The following is a 16,590-nucleotide window of genomic DNA, read 5'->3' as shown; positions in this document are numbered from 1 at the left end:
AGGATCCAGGTCCTATGTTTGAATAGGTGGGGGATGGTGGAGTCTACCACTATTTTTATTCAGTCAGAACTCAAGTTTACTATTACTTATTTGATTTTACCTTTATTTTAGCAGGGGGTGAGCCCTGCATTAATCATTTTATGGATGAGCCCTGCATCAATCATTTTACGGATGAACCCTGCATCAATCATTTTACGGATGAGCCCTGCATCAATCATTTTACGGATGAGCCCTGCATCAATAATTTTATGGATGAGCCCTGCATCAATCATTTTATGGATGAGCTCTGCATCAATCATTTTATGGATGAGCTCTGCATCAATCATTTTACGGATGAGCTCTGCATCAATCATTTTACGGATGAGCCCTGCATCAATCATTTTATGGATGAGCTCTGCATCAATCATTTTACGGATGAGCCCTGCATCAATCATTTTACGGATGAGCCCTGCATCAATCATTTTACGGATGAGCCCTGCATCAATCATTTTACGGATGAGCTCTGCATTAATCATTTTACGGATGAGCTCTGCATTAATCATTTTATGGATGAGCCCTGCATCAATCATTTTACGGATGAGCTCTGCATCAATCATTTTACGGATGAGCCCTGCATCAATCATTTTACGGATGAGCTCTGCATTAATCATTTTATGGATGAGCCCTGCATCAATCATTTTACGGATGAGCCCTGCATCAATCATTTTATGGATGAGCCCTGCATCAATCATTTTATGGATGAGCCCTGCATCAATCATTTTATGGATGAGCCCTGCATCAATCATTTTACGGATGAGCTCTGCATCAATCATTTTACGGATGAGCCCTGCATCAATCATTTTACGGATGAGCTCTGCATCAATCATTTTACGGATGAGCCCTGCATCAATCATTTTACGGATGAGCCCTGCATCAATAATTTTACGGATGAGCCCTGCATCAATCATTTTACGGATGAGCCCTGCATCAATAATTTTACGGATGAGCTCTGCATCAATCATTTTACGGATGAGCCCTGCATCAATCATTTTACGGATGAGCCCTGCATCAATCATTTTACGGATGAGCCCTGCATCAATCATTTTACGGATGAGCTCTGCATCAATCATTTTACGGATGAGCCCTGCATCAATCATTTTACGGATGAGCCCTGCATCAATCATTTTACGGATGAGCTCTGCATCAATCATTTTACGGATGAGCTCTGCATCAATCATTTTACGGATGAGCCCTGCATCAATACATCAAATAAACAACACATATCTACAAACATATATATTTTATAAAGTATTGGGAACACAATCAATATAATGAAATATGTGGATCAATAGTCAATAAGACATTAAAAAAATGCACAGCCACACAATGTCATAGCCAAAATAACATACACATAGGTTATACTAATATATTGTATTCCACAAAAATGTAAGGAATGATCACCGTTACACACAGCTCAAGCATAATGGCTGCTTGTCAAACAAAGGGCATTCACATTCTACAGAAAAGTTGGCTATCCAGCTAGCTTTGTTTCAAAACGATAGGTGGTCATTGGACTAAGAGACTGTCAATCAAGTGAACACAGCCCATCTCATTGGTGCGTAATGATGTCTGCCCTTCGTGGGCTAAAAGAGGTGTTGTGAAGCCAATTCGTAATATGGAATGATGAAACAAAGTTTGGTTGCCTTCCAGAGTGTCTGAGGATTGCACAGCAACTGAAATTGACTGGGTGAAACAAGGTTAAGATTGTTTTGTTGCAAGTTGCAAGTTGAAAGAGTTGGAATTCATGCAAAATGCTGTATACAACATTGATCATGTTAGGATATAAAAATGTATTTTATCAAACAAAACTACACTACATTGTATCATAGTCCATGTGTCCATCATAGTCCCTGTGTCCAAGGAAGCGAAGGTAACCTGCCTAAATTATTTCCCCGTGGCACTCACGTCAGTAGCCATGTAGTGCTTTATAAGGCAGGTCATGGCTCACATCAACAGCATCCTCCCGGACACCCTAGACCCACTCCAATTTGCATACCGCCCCAAATAGATCCACAGATGATGCAATATCAATCGCAATCCACACTGCCCTTTCTCACCTGGACTAATGGAACACCTATGTGAGAATGCTGTTCATTGACTACAGCTCAGCGTTGAACACCATAGTGCACATGAAGCTCATCATTAAACTAAGGAATCTGGGACTAAACACCTCCCTCTGCAACTGGATCCTGGACTTCCTGACGGGCCACCCCCAGGTGGTAAGAGTAGGCAACAACATGTCTGCCACGCTGATCCGTAACACTGAGGCCCCTCAGGGGTGTGGACTTAGTCCCCTCCTGTACTCCCTGTTCACGACTGCGTGGCCAAACATGACTCCAACACCATCATTAAGTTTGCTGACGACATAACAGTGATCACCGACAACGATGAGACGGCCTATATGGAGGAGGTCAGAGAACTGGCAGTGTGGTGCCAAGACAACAACCTCTCCCTCCTCAATGTGAGCAAGACTAAGGAGCTGATCGTGGACTACAGGAAAAGGCAGGCCGAACAGGCCCCCATTAACATTGACGGGGCTGTAGTGGAGCGAGTTGAGAGTTTCAAGTTCATTGGTGTCCACATCACCAATGAACTATCACGGTCCAAACGTACCAAGACAGTCGCAAGGAGGGCACGACAAAACCTTTTCCGCCTCAGGAGACTGAAAAGATTTGGCATGGGTCCTCAGATCCTCAAAAGGTTCTACAGCTGCACCATCGAGAGCATCCTGACCGGTTACATCACCGCCTGATATGGCAACTTCTCAGCGTCTGACCGTAAGGCGCTACAGAGGGTAGTGCGAACGGCCCAATACATCACTGGGAATGATCAGGACCAATATAATAGGCGGAGTCAGAGGAAAGCCCATATATTTGTCAGAGACTCCAGTCACCGAAGTTATAGACTGTTATATCTGCTACCGCACAGCAAGCGGTACTGGAGCGTCAAGTCTAGGACCAAGAGGCTCCTCAACAGCTTCTACCCCCAAGCCATAAGACCGCTGAACAATTACTGAAATCTCCACCGGACAATCTACATTGACCCCCCCCCCCCCCCCCTTTGTACAATGCTGCTACTCGCTATTTATTATCTATGTATAGTCACTTCACCCCCACCTAAATGACCTCATCTAACCTGTACCCCCACACACTGTCTCGGTAACCGTACCCCCTCATTATTGTTATTCTTATTGTGTACGTTTTTTTTATTACTTTTTCTTTTAGTTTACATGGCAAATATCTTAACTCTTCTTGAACTGCACTGTTGGTTAAGGGCCTGTAAGTAAGCATTTCACGGTAAAGTCTACACTTTTTGTATTCGGGGCATGTGAAAAATAAAGTTAGGTTCGATTCGATTTGATTTGATTTGATTGGTTGCCCAACATTCTGGGCCAGGGCTTAGCGAGGGGTCAATTCCTCATTCAACCATTGGTGAAATCCCCTCACAATGATCTGTGTTTCTAATAAACAATTAAATTAAACACAGACTGCCCTTGCTAGTCAGGAAACTCTTGGGGATGGTGTGATGGACGTAACTAATTACTTTACTTTTCATTTAACTGTAATCAGTATGGGACCTCATTAATATCAGAAAGGAATATCAGACCAACACAGGACAGGAGTTTATAAATGTATTACTTTATCAGGGTATTGAGGATGGGGAACGAACCACAAGCAATTATCATATTATTTAACCTATGTATTTACAAACCCACCTTGGTCAGGTTCAACAGCTCAACATTGACTACACAAGGTCTTGCACAGGGCACATGGTTGCAATGTCATTAAAACAGGAAGAGTTAAATAACTGATATCCATGAAGATCAGGAAGTAGAGTTAGTTGCCTGGGTGCCCTGGTCCCTGACACACACCAGTGCGCCCATTCAAACATAAAAGCTACCAGAGAATTTCTCTCTCATCCAATCATGGCTCCATATCTCCTCCTTGTCCTGCACATTCTTTTCTTCCTCACTGGACTGTCAGGTAAGTGAGGGAAGTCATTTTGTTATTTGATATTATTAGGCTCAGTTCCTCTATGTCAGACACTGAGACTGAGTACACACTGAAATGTATAACACTATAATGTTCGTTCTACTTTGTCCATAGACATTGTAGTCACATTAAAGATGTTCTTTATGTTGTGCTCAGATGTATTGATGAGTGCTGTTTTAATTTGTGGAACAGTTGTATTTTTCAGCAGCTAGTTAGTTTTTAAATAACACATTTAAATACAACTTCCAGTAATCAAGATCTAACATATTAAGAAGAGAGACAGGAATAAAGCACTTATTTGGTTACAGTTGTATACCATGAGGTGCTCTTTGATCATGGCATGAAATAATACAGAACAAAAATAAGTTGATGCTGGATATTAAACAATGCTACTAAAAAAGCCTTTTTGCAAACCAACTTCCAGAAATAAAATGTATAATCCTTTATTGTTTGCGGCTTTATAGCAACAATTTAAAAGATTACTGGCGCGTTGCCGCTACAAGAGCCTTTATCAGGGGGACAAAGAATAGGGGTAGACAGACAGCTGTACAGTGCATTCGGAAATGATTCAGGCACCTTGACCTTTTCCACATTTTGTTATGTTACATTCTTATTCTAAAATTGATTAAATTGCTCCCCCCCCCCTCATCATTCTATATTCAATACCCCATAATGACAAAGCTGTAACAGTTTCCTTGAGGTGAAGGAGAGGCGGACCAAAATGCAGCATGGTTATTATTCATGGTTCTTTAATAAAGCAACTACACATGAATAGACTAGAAAAACAAGAAATGTGAAAAACCAAAACAGCCCTATCTGGTGCAAACACAGAGACAAGAACAATCACCCACAAACACACAGTGAAACCCAGGCTACCTAAGTATGATTCTCAATCAGAGACAATTAATGACACCTGCCTCTGATTGAGAACCATACTAGGCCGAAACATAGAAATACCCAAATCATAGAAAAACAAACATAGACTGCCCACCCCAACTCACGCCCTGACCATACTAAATAATGACAAAACAAAGGAAATAAAGGTCAGAACGTGACAAAAGCAAAAATTGTTTTTTAGAATTTTTGCAAAGGTATAAAAAATAAAATACTGAAATATTACTTTTACATAAGTATTCAGACACTTTACTCAGTACTTTGCTGAAGCACCTTCGGCAGCGATTACAGCCTCAAGTCTTTTTGGGTATGACGCTACAAGCTTGGCACACCAGTATTTGGGGAGTTTCTCCCAAGCTCTGTAAGGTTGGATGGGGAGTGTTGCTGCACAGCTATTTTCAGGTTTCTCTAGAGATGTTCAATCGAGTTTAAGTCTCGTCTCTGGCTGGGCCACTCAAGGACATTCAGAGACTTGTCCCGAAGCCACTCCTGCATTGTCTTGGCTGTGTGCTTAGGGTTGTTGTCCTGTGGGTAGGTGAAACTTTGCCTCAGTCTGAGGTCCTGAGCACTCTGGAGCAGGTTTTCATCTCTTTGTACTTTGCTCCGTTCATCTTTCCCTCAATTCTGACTAGTCTCTCAGTGACAAGTCATTGTTTTTTATAAGTGTGCACCAGTTGCATTTCACACTTTAGTATCTCAATATGTTTTTTTGGTAATGTGTAATATGTCATGTGTAAATAAAAGTACAGCATTATCATCGGTGACAGGTGAGCCAGATACACCGGAACCTATGCAACTGGGCAGAGCTAGATTGTTGCCTAGGAAACGTTCACCTAGACTAAGTTCTAACAGTTGTCTGTACTGTGGGGCTGCGGGACATTATATAGCCACCTGCCCGGTTAAGAGAAATATTTTGTTAGTAGGTACAAGCACTCTGGTGAGCCAGACTGAGAATCCTCCAATTCCCATCAACCGCACTCCTTTTTTTATGAAACTGCTGTGGGGAGACCAGTCTAAGTCTCTTCGGGTGCTCATTGACTCTGGGGCGGATGAGAGTTTTATGGCCGCTCCCCTTGTTTCTGAATTAGGTATCCCCACTCAACTCCGATCCATTGGTAGAGTTACCCACAGCACTGTTCCTGTTAGTCTGTGGGTTTCAGGAAATCACAGTGAGGCTATACAGCTTCTCTTCATTGAGTCCCCCCTTGTTCCTGTTGTGTAGGGATTTTCTTGGCTCCAAAAACACAACCCATTATTGACAGGACCATGAGTTCAATCCTGGGTTGGAGTCCGTTCTGGCATTCTCATTGCCTCAAAGCAGCGCAGCCTTCCCCGAGATGGTCTCCTCAGGGCTTAAATCAAGCCTCGGATTTATCTGCCATCCCCGCAGAGTACCATGTCCTCCTGGATGTCTTCAGCAAGGCACGGGCTACTTCTCTTCCCCCACATCGTCCCTACGATTGTGCCACTGACTTTCTCCCAGGCACCACACCGCCTCGTGGTCGGCTATATTCCCTATCTGGCCCGGCGACCAAGGCCATTGAGGACTCTCTGGCTGCTGGAGGCCTCTGTCCGTCTGCATCCTCTGCCAGCGTGGGCTTTTTCTTTGTGGAAAAGAAGGACAAGACCCTGTGTCCGTGCATTGATCAAGAATCGTTACACCTTACCATTCCTCTCCTCGGCTTTCGAACCTCTCCAGGGGGCTACCATACCATCATGCTGGACCTTCGGAATGCCTATCACCTGGTTCGGATATGCGAAGGGGATGAGTGGAAGACAGCCTTCAACACTGCCAACGCTCCCGTGGTCTTCCAGGCCCTGGTAAACAATGTGCTCCGGGACATGTTAAAACATTTTGTGTTCGTCTACCTTGACAACATCCTGTTTTTTTCCCATTCTGCCCAAGAACACATCCTCCATGTTCGACAAGTCCTTCAGCACCTCCTGGAGAAGCAGTTATTTGTGAAAGCGGAGAAATGCGAGTTCTACCCTCTCCTTTCTGGGATATGTCATCGCTGAAGTAAATGTCCAGATGGACCCGGAAAAGGTGAAATTAGTAGTGGATTGGCCCCAACCTACGTCCAGGGTGCAGCTACAACGTTTCCTGGGATTTGCCAATTTCTACTAGCGTTTCATTCGAGGCTACAGCACCCTGGCGGCCCCCCTCTCGGCACTCACTTCTCCCAAGGTACCGTTCACATGGTCCCCAGAGGTTGAAAGAGCCTTTGTGGACCTGAAGTGCCGGTTCACTATGGCTCCCATCCTCATCCATCTGGACCCGTCCCGTCAGTTTGTGGTTGAGGTCGATGCTTCTGACATTGGAATGGGGACTATCCTGTCCCAGCATTCCGTCCAGGACCAAAAGCTCCAGGACCTGCGCCTTCCTGTCCCATCGTCTCAGAAAGAAACTACGACGTGGGTAACCGAGAACTCCTGGTGGTAAAGATGGCACTGGAGGAGTGGAGAAACTGGCTGGGAGGAGCAGAACATACGTTTTTGGTTTGGACCGGCCACAAGAATTTGGAATATCTCCGCACAGCCAAGCGCCTTAACTCCAGGCAGGCCCGGTGGGCTCTGTTATTCAACAGGTTCAACTTGACCATTTCCTATCACCTGAGCCCAATAATGTTAAACCCAACACCCTCTCTCACCTGTACAGTCACGCTGCCACATCCTCTGACTCCGAGACCATCCTCTCTACCACATTCCTTGCGGCTGCTGTGGGCTGAGGTATTGAGACCCTGGTCCGCAAGGCACAATGTTCCCATCCTGCCCCTGGAGGGGGAACGGCTAACCATTTGTTCATCCCTAATTTAGTCCGGTACTGGAATGGGCTCATGTCATCTGGCTTACCTGTCATCCGGGTTACCGTCAAACCCTGGCCTTCCTTCGACACGTTTCTGGTGGCCCACAATGGTTCCTGACGCATCTGCCTTCGTCGTCGCATGCACTGTTTGTGCTTAAGTAAGTCTCCGCGGCAAGCCCCTTCCGGCCTCCTTCAGCCACTGCCTGTCCCTGGTCCCACATCTCCCTGGACTTTGTCACTGGGCTCCCTCCGTCTGATGGAGGGAGCCCGGTTTTCCAAGGCTGCCCATTTCATCTCTCTCCCCAACTACCCTCTGCCAAAGAGATGGACCAGCTCATGGTGCAGCACGTCTTCAGGATCCACTGTTATCAGGATCCACTGTCCACAGTTATGTGCTGTCATGACGTTGCCCTCTTTGGGTACAGCGAACACCATCCCCGCTCTCTGCTTCTACAACCAGACTGCTGTGGTCAGATTGAGGTCGTAAATTCCTAGGGAAGACCTTGCCTCATGGCCACACAGTATAGAAATAAAGTGAAGATTCATAGAGAACAAAGGAATTTCTTCCACCTCACAGAACTTGAGGTCCGAACAACGTTTAGGTTCCGGAGAAGGTATAAAAGATCGGTGAAGAATCCAGCTACGAACTGGTCCGTTTGTTACAACTTGGGGAAGCTCATGGGAGACGGTGTGGCCGCATTACCATAATGCTGTTTATATAATAGCCTCAGATATGAGGTTTACATCTAATTGCTGTATAATATGAATGAGTGAGGATGATACTGTTTGTAAAATTGTGTAATGTGATTTTGGACTGTTTAATGAAGGAAACTCCAATTCCCTTTTGAGTTGAACTAAATCAGAGGACCGCCCATGAGCCCAGTTAGGGTTAGGCATCCTGGGACAGCCTCTTTTTTGCAATTCCGAATAAAACCCAACTTTGAGAAATTCTAAGTAGACCATGTTTCTCTCAATCACGGGAGGACAAAGGTTGCAGACCATTGCTGAATCTTTTAACCATACCACGTGGTTAAACTCTTAGACTATCAATACCGACAGAATAAGAGCAAGTCTTTGATATTAATTACTACTGTCTGCAGCTAAGAATTCGGTATCTTTGAACGCGAAGAACGACAACCGCCGAAACATCCAATCTACAACAACATGAATGAATGTCGCTCTGAACAATTCACTTTAACAGAGAGAGAGAGAGCGAGAGAGGAGTTTAGGGGTGTCAAAGCTAAATATGTTATGTGTTACGTTATGTTCTCATGGCAGGATTTGGGTGTGACAACATCAGCACTAACATGTCTCAGTCTTCTCTGGTGTCACAAGCACATAGTGTGACAATGTGTATCACTCATTTTTCTCTAGAGGTCACAAATGTGTAGATTTTGTCAAGTGGTTTGGCTGATCATCTGGTGGGACTCTTGAGCAGCTGGGTGAAATTAAAGTATCTATATATGTATTTTCTGTTGTGTCTACAGGTATTCACGGTGTGTCCACAGTGAGTCATGTGTCTGTAAGTGAAGGAGGCTCCATCACCATCCCATGTCTCTATCATCATGGCTCTGAAGAACATGTGAAATACTGGTGTAGTGGATATTTTTTCAATTTTTGCTCCACTCTAATGCGTACTGACTCTCAGAGTGCATCTAATTGGTTGTCCATCGCTGATAATGTTACTACAAGAGTCTTCACTGTGACCATGAAGAATCTGCAACTAGGATCTGGATATTACTGGTGTGCTGTGGAGAAAGGTGGCACCACACATCTATATCTGTCAGTTGCCACAGGTGAGATCCTTACCTTTCTGATCATTAAAATACCATCTAATGAGTTTAGTAATACCATGTAAAATTGAATAGTTTAGATGAGCATCTGGCCTCATAATTCTGTTTAAACCATTTGTGTTTTCTGATCTAGATGTACCTTTTTAAAATGACCGAACATGTACTCTGTGTGGGGATTATTTGACATTCACACCAATGTTGACCTTTCAAATCCATTCATGTGCAGGTACTGCAAGACTCTATGTGGACCAACAACATGTGACTGGAGTTGAAGGACAGAGTGTCACTGTCAATTGTAACTATAGTAACTCTGGAGATTTCTGCTGGTGCAGGCTGGGTGGCTCTTGCGTGGTGAGGACTGTTGGGAATTTAGATGGAGCATCAGTAGAATTAAAGCGGATTCTTGCCAATGGAAAAAAAGTCATGATCGTAACGATGAGTCAACTAAAAATGAAGAACACTGGCTGGTACTGGTGTGCAGTTGGAGATCTACAGATGCCTGTTCATATCACTGTTAACCAACCAACCACAACACAGAGTAACACAACCACCACAAGTAAGTACAGAGCAATCCCATATAACAATGTATGAGTCCCGTTTATTCATCCAGTGTTAGAGATTAAGGAACATTTCTGAAGCAAAGTGGAAATATATATATATATTTTTTACATTTTTCTTCACAATTTCGATCTTGTCTCATCGCTGCAACTCCCCAAAGGGCTCGAATGTGGAGGTGAATGTAGAGTCATGCGTCCTCCGAAACATGACCCGCCTAACCGCGCTTCTTAACACCCGCCAGCTTAACCCGGAAGCCAGCCGCACCAATGTGTTGGTGGAAACACCGCTCATCTGGCGACCGGGGTCAGCCTGCAGGCACCCGGCCCGCCACAAGGAGTTGCTAAGGTGCGATGAGCCAAGTAAAGCCCCCCTGGACAAACCCTTACCTAACCCGGATGATGCTAGGTCAATTGTGCACCGTCCTATGGGACTTCCGGCCACGGTTGGTTGTGGCACAGCCAGGGAATAAACCTGGGTCTGTATCATCGCCTCTAGCAGTGCCTTAGACCGCTGCACCACTCAGGAGAAATCTTTTGACCACACATTCTCTTGATATTGTCCTGTCAGTCATTTCATTAAGAAATTGAACAATCTTTATAAAACTGTTCATCATATCTACCACCTAGATTTGAAATTAATACTGAAAATTGAAGGAATTAAATTTTAACGCATGTGTGAAACACAAGCTAAGAAAGCATGATATAGATTAGCTAATCAACATTCCAGTTACCTGGTTTTAATCATATAAATCTACATTGTACACCAGTCAGTTTATTGGAGCTACTTATTGTAGCTTCTCACAGCGACAAAAGCTCCAACCACTTACTAAACTTCCCTAACAGGTGCTGAGTAACACTTCTCAGGCAACATTCACCCCTTCTGTTACAGACCAGAACAATGGGGGAACTGACGAGAAGCGACAGGAAAGGATCCAGAGGTCAGTATTCAGTCTCCTCACTTTAACAGGGGCAGCAGGAAATGTTCCCTCTAAAAATGTTTAAGCACTGAGAAAATGTCAGGTCTGCTGAGTGCAAACTTGAACTTTGTGAAATTTCTGTGCTACTTCCGGCGGTTTACTGTGAACACTGAGGCCGTACCTGCTTTCATTTACTGTTTAAACAGGGGCCACGTAGGTTACTGTGGCTATTTGATCATACTGTAGGCCTACCAGAGTGGCCTACCATCAAAAACTATGGCTCAGATAACATTTTAACATGGAAATAGCGGTTATTTCCTTCAGCCTACAGTAGCATCCAATGTGTGGTGTTCAATGTAGGCCTACATTCCATGAGACTTTTGAAAAAAAAAACATGCAGGGCTTGACATGAATTATCCATCTGTCCTTCAGACAAGGAAGTGACTGATCATTTTGTTGTGTTGTTTGATGCAAGAAACCCCTTTACAAAATACAATTCGTTATTATTCCCATACCATTATTACAGAGAATCAGACAAATGATGCTACCCTCTGCATATTGGCAACTTAGCACATTCAAGTCTCTCTCAAAATACAATACTGCTCCTTTAAGACATAAAAAAAGGTCTTTACCTGACTTGTTTTTCAAAGATGGCTAGAAATGTAAACGTTTTGTGCTATTGTAGGAAGCAGTCACTCCCACATTGCCGAATACAAATTATCTATAGCTAGGCTAGTAGTAACTCACTTACTAGAAAATAATTTGAACAAATGTGAACACATGGCTACATGCAGCTCTTGGTCTGATCTCAAAACACATAATAATAGCTCATGCTGTACAGTCCAGTTCAAAGTGAATGGCACAAATCTATATATGGCAATGGTCTATTTGCATATAGGCCTACTGCAGATCTACTGCAGATCTTATTGGTTATGGTGCACCGGTCTGTAGAGTATGGGCCTGACTTCTGCCTACATGAAAATCTCTTGCATAGTTAGTTTTGCATACTAAGTATTGCATAGTTCGTTTTGTTCGTTTGTTGCAATGAAATTGGCTAATATTGCATTGATTCGATTTAATTCCCACAGTGAAGGGAAACGTTTATAGTGTTAGCTAACAAAGAAAACTTGTGAAAGTTGAGTGAAGTTCAACCTCGTGCTTCTCTGTGGAGGCTGATATTTCTTCTGCGGGGGAGCTGTGCGCAGCTTATAAGGAATATTGGTGGCAGGTAGCCTAATGGTTAAGAGCTTTGGGCCAGTACAAACGGAAGGACGGCGGTTCAAATCCCCTAGTCAGAATAATCTGTTGATGTGCCCTTGAGCAAGGCACTTAACCCTAATTGCTTCTGTAAGTCGCTCTGGATAAGAGCGTCTGCTAAATGACAAACATGTAATAGTCATCCAAATGGTTGGTGATACTGTAAGGGTGTGGGGGCAATGGATGAAAGTGGATACAAAATGAAATACACCTTCCTTTACCACTTCCCCATGGTTAGACATCCTTGTGTGTGTATTGTGACATACTTAAGCATTTGTGGCATTCTCTTCTCCTCCCTCTTTTGGTAAAGTTCCTTATTCCTTACTTCCTAAAGCGAATGTGTTCGGACCATGATAGGCTATAAAGTATTTCTACTCTGTCGCAACAGTGCAACAAAAATTATGCCTATGACATGTAGATCAATGACTGTGATTTTCTATATATTCTATTTGCTAAATTCTAATTGCATTTTAAATTCCAGTTTGCTGGTTGTCCTGCTCATTCCTCTGAGCCTGTTGGTGGTGGTGATAGCTGGTACCTTGGTCACATTGAAGAAGTTGAGAAAACAAAGTAAGTATTTGTTTTAATAAAAATGGATTAAAACAATAATAATAATGACTAATGTAATTTGCAGAATATAATAAATACAGGACAGTTGATACTATAAGTGAAAGGTTTGACATCAAAGATCACTAGTACCAACATCCTCTTTTGTTTATTTCAGAGGACAAGAAGGCAAAGGACCAACCAGCAAACACCACAGTAGTAAGCTATGATCATGTTATCTTCTCACACATCTGTTCCTTTCACTTCTTGATACTCTAGGGCTCTCTTTGGTTGATAGTCATAAAAGGTATCAATTATCAACCCGACATCTTAGGTTTACTGGACTCAAGAATATTAAGTTAAACAGTTTAAAGAGAACTGGGTTTCTCAATGTAGTCATGCACTGAGTATGCATATTTGACTTCCTCAAATCCCTCACCACAACTCCTGACACTTGAATGATAACACATGTTGTACATTCATTAGAATACATGTGTCAATATACATGTGTACAACATCCTTATGTCGTAAAAAAAAAACGTTTGATGTTAACAAGGTTTGTGTTTCATTCTTTCAGCAGTCTGCAGACTCTGAGCCGAACATTACCTACAGTACTGTGAGTCACACCAGAGGAACAGCACAACAGGTAAAAACGTAATCTCTTTGACCCAACCACCCCTCCAACCCAGCCTAAACCCTCTGCAACCCAACTAAATCCCCATCAAACTCAACCCAACCCCCTCCAACCCAACATAACCCCTCTGCAACCCAACGAACCCCCTCTCTGAGTGGATGAGATCATGTTGCTCTCTCTCCTCCATCCCACAGGGCCTAAACCCTGAGAGCCACGGTGACTTATACAGCACTGTGATTCCTAAGCAGCACAGGACAGCACAAAGGGTCAACTTTAAACTAAATAAACACATACACACTGCTGGTCTTGTATAGTATTTTTCTGTCTTGAGAAGCACGTGAATTGACAGCCCTGATGTACTGTAGAATGTACAATAAATACAAAATGGATGTAAATGTTATCTGAATAACTCTATGTAACCGCCTACCATCAGGACCCATTACCTGATGATGCAGTGACATACAACACCGTGGTCACCAAGACCAAAGCCTGCATAAAAAGCTGCTCTACTGTGTTGATGACTTGCTTAACTTATTCATGCCTGTATGTGTTTGTACTGGCAGAAGCTTTTATGTATATAGGCTCTGTAAATCACCATTATAGCTATCAATCTGTCTGTGTTCCTCCTCTCTTACAGGAAGCAGAACCAGGTGATGTGGTCTACAGCACAGTGGCCGCACACCAGAGATAGGTCAGTGTGATCACTGCCAACCTTCATGTTTGCTATTTCCTTTCCGTTGGTGCACTTGACATTTTATCTGCACCTTCTGACTAACTGATCGTTGTCCATTAGTAACTTATGCGACTAGTATGTTCACCGATAACTGAAGGTTCACTTTCTGTCCAGCAGGAGGCAACAGAACAACAGAGACTGAGTGAAGTCCCTCCAAATTGCAAATAGGCCTTGTTCCATTTTACTCCCTAGCTCTCACCTCTTTGGGGGTTACTGATCTGGAAGGACTGAATAAGACTAATGCTTGTCTATCACAGTCTTGTTCTTTTCCATTGTGCAGGCTCTGCTGGCTTAATTATGCCAGTGATTGGGTATTCTAGACAAAGACAGATTAATTGAGTGTAATTTTAGATTTTCTGTTGTTTAATGTACACACTGATCATGTGTATTTCAATGCTGCATATCTGAAATAAACTACCTTAACGAGAAACTTACCTGAAATGAATGCATGTACAACATCATTAACAGGAGATTAAAATACTTACATACAGTATTTTCCTAGATGCAGAGCACAATTTCATTTCACAACAAGAGGGTAGGCTAAATTCTAATGCCAAGAAACATAATTATCAGGGACCGTACCGAGTGTCTCAGAGTAGCAGTGCTGATCTAGGATCAGGTCCCCCCTGGCCCTGTAATCTTATTCATTGTCATCTAAAAGGCTAAACTTATCCTAAATCAGCACTTCTACTCCTACTCTGAGGCTCTTGATACATATGGCCCAGGTCTACGAGACACAGTCACAGCCATTACTATGTGATATATTATTTTTTGGAGGACCACATTTTTTGTTGTTTTGTTGGTTTTTGTTGGGGGGGGGGGGGTACAGGTACATTATCCATTTCAAACGTACATGTAAGCTGCCACTCAAAAAAAAACAGTAAGAAATACATATAGAGTTTAAATGATAATAAATGCAATGTAATGAGGAACAGAAGACAAAAAAGAAGTGGGCCTTACAGCCCCAACCATGTATGTATTGTTTACTTGTATGTGTTGGGCTTTAGCTGAGATGATTCTCTTCTGAGTATATTTGTCCAGAGCCTCAATTGTTCCTTGACTAGCACCATTCAGTCTCGCTGTTGATAATTCTAATGTTATAACTTCTAACAGTAACTGTATCCACTGGTGAATTGGCAGAGAGTGAGGTAAGTGCCATCTAAGAGCCAGCATCTTTTTTTTTAGGAAATGATGCCTGCCAGCAGTAATCGTTGCTTGATTGAGAGATTCGAGGAGCTATCATCGTTAAGTAACATAATAGATGCAAAGCATTGAATATTTAGATTCATGCACTTCAAAAGGAATTTTGTAACTTTGCCCCAAAAGTATTTAACTGTAGGGCACTTCCACATCATATGGAGGAATGTGCCTACCTGATTTAGGAGACATAATGAACAGCTGGGAGTTGGGGATAACTTCATCGTAAAATGTTTCCTTGGTGTTAAATGCAGTCTGTCAACTGACTTAAAATGTATAAATTGATGCTCGGATTACCGGATGCTAAGGTCATATTTTTTCATATTCTGTTCCAGTTAAAGGGTTTTCAGATGAAATTAGATCTGTGGACAATACTCTTTTAATTCCTAGCTCAGAATATTAGTTTTCCAAAAGTTGTTGATATATATAATAGAGATAAGTCATTTCTGAAGCTAAGATAATTTATTTATACTGTATATCCCATCATTGGATGGTTCGGTAGTTGGGTTTCCCAAGGGACTCCATAGGCCAGCATAGCTGACCTAAGTTGTAAATATACCGTTGAAAAAAGGATTTCAAATCAAAGTTTATTTGTCACGTGCACCGAATACAACAGGTTACACCTTACAGTGAAATGCTTACATACAGGCTCTAACCAATAGTGCAAAAAAGGTGTTAGGTGAACAGCAGGTAAGTAAAGAAAAAAAAAACAGTAAAAATACAGGCTATATACAGTAGCGAGGCTATAAAAGTAGCGATGCTACATACAGATACCAGTTAGTCAGGCTGATTGAGGTAGTATGTACATGTAGATATGGTTAAAGTGACTATGCAAATATGATGAACAGAGAGTAGCAGTGGCGTAAAAGAGGGGTTGGCGGGTGGTGGGTGGCGGGACACAATGAATATAGCCCGGTTAGCCAATGTGCGGGAGCACTGGTTGGTTGGCCCAATTGAGGTAGTATGTACATGAATGTATAGTTAAAGTGACTATGCATATATGATAAACAGAGAGTAGCAGCAGCGTAAAAAGAGGGGTTGGGGGAGGGGGGCAAACAATGCAAATAGTCCGGGTAGCCATTTGATTACCTGTTCAGGAGTCTAATGGCTTGGGGGTAAAAACTGTTGAGAAGTCTTTTTGTCCTAGACTTGGCACTCCGTTACCGCTTGCCATGCGGTAGTAGTGAGGACAGTCTATGACTGGGGTGGCTGGGGTCTGACAATT

The 16,590-nt window shown here is 42.8% G+C and overlaps 1 protein-coding gene across 6 annotated transcripts; it reads left to right on the top strand.

Annotated features, from left to right (window-relative positions):
- Nucleotides 1–3,835: 3,835 nt before the first annotated feature.
- LOC110528822 (polymeric immunoglobulin receptor) lies at nucleotides 3,836–14,598 on the top strand. Of its 6 annotated transcripts, none has more exons than XM_021610957.3 (10): nucleotides 3,852–4,022; nucleotides 9,219–9,527; nucleotides 9,751–10,080; nucleotides 10,971–11,019; nucleotides 12,737–12,825; nucleotides 12,980–13,020; nucleotides 13,379–13,447; nucleotides 13,630–13,701; nucleotides 14,073–14,126; nucleotides 14,286–14,598. In XM_021610957.3, exons 1-9 carry the CDS (start codon nucleotides 3,965–3,967, stop codon nucleotides 14,124–14,126), a joined length of 1,071 nt encoding a protein of 356 aa, XP_021466632.3. In that variant the 5' UTR covers nucleotides 3,852–3,964; the 3' UTR covers nucleotides 14,286–14,598. The 6 variants fall into 6 exon arrangements, 4 of the variants coding, with proteins under 4 accessions (XP_021466648.3, XP_021466632.3, XP_021466639.3 ...); XR_016497059.1 differs by having other exon boundaries at nucleotides 3,866–4,022; nucleotides 10,925–11,019; nucleotides 14,283–14,598; XM_090240129.1 differs by having other exon boundaries at nucleotides 3,866–4,022; nucleotides 14,283–14,598.
- Nucleotides 14,599–16,590: the final 1,992 nt, after the last annotated feature.

The sequence above is a fragment of the Oncorhynchus mykiss genome, chromosome 1 (genome assembly GCF_057628025.1).
Source record: "Oncorhynchus mykiss isolate SJ-2025 chromosome 1, ASM5762802v1, whole genome shotgun sequence".
Taxonomy (NCBI): Eukaryota; Metazoa; Chordata; class Actinopteri; order Salmoniformes; family Salmonidae; genus Oncorhynchus; species Oncorhynchus mykiss.
This window is presented reverse-complemented; position numbering and strand designations above follow the sequence as displayed.

Excerpts from the sequence above, each read along its gene's own strand:
- LOC110528822 (XM_021610957.3), top strand. The coding sequence starts at position 3,965 with ATGGCTCCATATCTCCTCCTTGTCCTGCACATTCTTTTCTTCCTCACT. Across the intron at positions 12,826-12,979 it reads GAAGAAGTTGAGAAAACAAA|AGGACAAGAAGGCAAAGGAC; the intron begins GTAAGTATTTGT and ends TGTTTATTTCAG. Across the intron at positions 13,702-14,072 it reads AGCACAGGACAGCACAAAGG|GAAGCAGAACCAGGTGATGT; the intron begins GTCAACTTTAAA and ends CCTCTCTTACAG.